This window comes from Phalaenopsis equestris, unplaced genomic scaffold (assembly GCF_001263595.1).
Source record: "Phalaenopsis equestris unplaced genomic scaffold, ASM126359v1 Scaffold000038, whole genome shotgun sequence".
NCBI classification, from domain to species: Eukaryota; Viridiplantae; Streptophyta; class Magnoliopsida; order Asparagales; family Orchidaceae; genus Phalaenopsis; species Phalaenopsis equestris.
The window spans coordinates 842,519-846,358 of record NW_018164480.1 but is presented as its reverse complement, the minus strand read 5'-3'; the positions used below and the strand labels follow the sequence as shown (position 1 = coordinate 846,358).

Genomic DNA, 3,840 nt, shown 5'->3' with positions numbered 1-3,840 from the left:
AATTTTAGTGGCTCCATGCAGATGCAATTCAAATTAGGTACTATTGAAGGTTGAAATTCTAATTTTAGTTCATTTTATTCATGATGAACTTCAATGAAAAATTTGCTAATGATTTTTCTTTTAAAAATTAAATTTTGAGAGTTTATAAAATAACTAGAGACTATATTTTATAATCATGTGCATTATAAAGCACAATCATGCAAAATCAAAATTTTCTTAATTTTTATAGGTCAACATTCTGGAAGCTGCTAGTCATGCACTGGTGTAAGAGAATGACAGGTTGAGTGCCCACGATTTCTTTATGCAATTAAAGTTGTAGGATTGGAATGCGCCAAACACTTACACTACATCCAATCAGACCATAATTTTGTAATTGCATTGATTGAGACGTGATGCCCCATGACTAATACGTTTTATTTGCTTGTAGGTAAGATAAATTTAATTTCATATTTATATATTAGTATAATAATTTTACTTTTCTTACTCATATATTGTACAAATCTATCAAGTGAGACGATTGTAACTCTATAATACATCCAAGTACTCCTCCGTATAAGGAAAAATGGAAATGTCAAAGTGGGGCATAACGTTGTTGACTTTGAGTTGTGCTGCCAAGTTGGCCGACATGTTGCCATGACCTGTTGGGTGACCATCCTAGGGATGACCTTGTATATTACCATACCATACACCATAACATTACATCAAAATTATATATGGGAAAGTATCATGCACGGGCTATGGTATCATTGTGTTGGCTCCACTGGCAAATTTATAGGGATTCTTATATGGATTTATCATCACATAATTTTTTTTTTCATGTTAGGGCCTACATTTTATTCATGATCAGATTTTTCCTTATTTCGGATACATCCAGATCACACGTACGGATATAATATTTACCATTATTAGAAGATATGGATGAAGCGCACCTATAACATTCCTTTATAGAGACTTGCATCTGACAACCAAGCCTTCTCGTGCCAAAATCGATAGATGTTTGCATTTGCTTCAAATGTGGGCATGGGAGCTTTTCATGTTCCAGTTCCTCAGGAATTAACAGACAAATCTCTTAAATTTAGGTACGAAATTACTTTCTCAATTTACAACTAATCACACTAATTTCTTAACTACATTGAACTCATCAGTATAAATACAATAGAGGTGGAATGAAGAGCGGGTGCGAGACATGTCGTTCCTAAATATCGTGATCTATAAAAATGAACTTAATGTACTCAAGCTATACAAATCTTTTTTTAATTAATCTCATAATCTTGTCTTAATTATATGTATTTACTAAGTTTAGTTTATAATTTCATCGACATGTTATCTGGACTCCATATTTAGATGTAAATATGACATTATTACATAACATTTGTTTTGAGAGCATGACCATTTAGATTGCACGTGTTCTACTAATAAATTGGAAGTGTGTCGAGTGACACTTTCTAAATCACTTTTATGTGTCAGTTTTCAAGCACCCAATCTAACCATTGAACTCATCGAACGACATTTTTGAGAGAGTCGATAAGTAAGGTAAAGTAGAATTTTGATTGAGGGCAATATGGTAGTAAATATATCTAGATATAGAACAATGGTCGGTCATTTTTTGTGTCAATATAACCACAAAAACGAGATGAATAAGAAAAATTATATTATAATTTATAGTGATATCGGTCCTGAGTGTCACTGTACATAGCGAAGTCTCAAACTCAACCTCTCCCAGAAGCCTCAAACACAACCTCCCAGAACATATTGCGTACGATAAATATAAGAGAAAATAGAGCTAAGTTGCTGCATCACTGCAATTCCACAATCAAAACAAAACAAAACCCTCGATTATTATCAGCCCCTCACTCTCCCCTGCTCCGCTCATTAATGCCCTGTACACCTTTCTCATCGCCACCACCTCCTCGAAAACCCAAAATGTCGCCGCCGCCGGCGCAATCTCCGTCAACTCTCCGCCGCCTCCTTCTACCTCTCCTTGTCTCATCAGCTTTCCTACACCTCGCCGGCGCTCACCGTTCCTCTTTCTCTTTCTCTTCCGCTCTTTCCGAGTGGCGTCCCGCACGCGCTTCCTACTACGCCGCTTCTGATCCACGGGACACCGTCGGTCAGTTCTCTATTTCTATCGATTCCTCGTATCGTCTTCTTTCTAAGTGATTTCCCTCTCGATCCGTTACAGGAGGAGCTTGCGGCTATGGCGATCTGGGGAAAAGCGGGTACGGTCTGGCTACAGTTGGGTTGAGCACCGCGCTCTTCGAGAAAGGGTTGGCGTGCGGAGGATGCTACGAGGTCCGATGCGTGGAGGAGCTCCAGTACTGCATCCCAGGAACCTCCATCGCTCTCACGGCAACCAATTTCTGTCCGCCTAATTACGGCCTCCCCTCCGACGCCGGAGGACTCTGCAACCCCCCTAATTCCCACTTCGTCATGCCCATAGCTGCATTCGAGAAGATTGCCATCTGGAAAGCGGGAGTCCTCCCAATCCAATACCGCCGGTCCCTCTCTCCCTCTCTCTCGATCTTCTGGATTTCTTTGGATCTGAAGCGATAAATGGTTTCTGATTTAGAATTTGATGGCAGGATAAAGTGCGGAAGGGAAGGAGGTGTGAGATTCACAATCGAGGGGCGGAGATTCTTTGTGGCGGTTCTGATAAGCAACGTGGCCGGCGCCGGTGATGTCACGGCGGTAAAAGTGAAAGGGACAGCGACCGGTTGGCTGCAGATGGGAAGAAATTGGGGACAGAACTGGCACATCGCCGCCGACCTTCGAGGTCAGCCGCTCTCCTTCGAACTCACCACCAGCGATGGCGTAACACTCACCTCTTACAATGTAGCTCCCCATGACTGGTCTTTCCGCCAGACCTACATCGGCAAGCAATTCCTATTCTGATTCAAAACTATATTCTCTGCATGTGCATTACCATTTAGGATTATCGATATAGTTAATTGTATTATTGTTATGTTGCTTAGAGAATGGAGAAGTTACTGTGTTCTTCGGATTTTTGTCTGGAATCTCTGAAACAGTGACGATTGTTTACTTGTCTGTTAGAAATTCTCTGCACTGTTCGATAGAATGTCTGGTTTCCCTTTTTTTAGGGGGGTTGGAAGGGATGCTTATTTGTAAATTAGGATGGCTGTATGTCTGTAAACCGTTCGATAAAATGCCCAAATGGTTTTGGGGGTTTTGAATTTGGAAGAGGACGCAGGAAACGTGTTGTCTTAACGGGAATGAGATTGAGTATGATAGCTGCCAAAATCCACGTGATTTGGGGGAGCTTTTCAGCTGTTAATCATGGTAAATGAGTACTTAATTGGGGTGGAAATTTTGGGTGAGATCCAATAAATGGACCGTTCGAAATGAGTGGTTTGAAATACAAATGTTAGGTTAAAATAAAAGTTTTAGGGCAATTGACCTGCCTATCATCAAAACTAGTCAAAAGAGAGGCCCGTTTGGAATCATTTTTTATTTTAATTTTCATAAAATAAATGATAAAACTAAAAATACGTTTGTTTATTGTTTCTCAATTTTTATTTTTTTTAAATTAAATGTGTTTATGATTTTCAAGAACACAAAACAGTAACAACGTATTTTTGGTGTTGACAAAGCGGCTCTCACCATATGTCCCCGACCTTCAATTACATCCGTGGATCTGTTTTAAGAACTGTGCAGCAACAAGTTGACAATTATTAAATGATGATTCAGATGATGCATTTGAATCTGAAAGCTCGTTTCGAATTTATGAGTTGTTATATTATAATCTTTTATATTTATTATTTCTTAAATAAGTTATGGATATATTAAGGGTTTGTTTGGGCAGTTACAATTTATTTAAAGGTT

The 3,840-nt window shown here is 39.2% G+C and overlaps 1 protein-coding gene across 1 annotated transcript; it reads left to right on the top strand.

Moving 5' to 3' along the window:
• The first annotated feature begins 1,695 nt into the window (after positions 1–1,695).
• On the top strand, positions 1,696–3,220 carry LOC110019003 (expansin-A10). Its single transcript, XM_020716520.1, has 3 exons — positions 1,696–2,110; positions 2,183–2,498; positions 2,583–3,220. The coding sequence occupies exons 1-3, from the start codon at positions 1,876–1,878 to the stop codon at positions 2,890–2,892; spliced, it is 861 nt and encodes a 286-aa protein (XP_020572179.1). The 5' UTR covers positions 1,696–1,875; the 3' UTR covers positions 2,893–3,220.
• Positions 3,221–3,840: the final 620 nt, after the last annotated feature.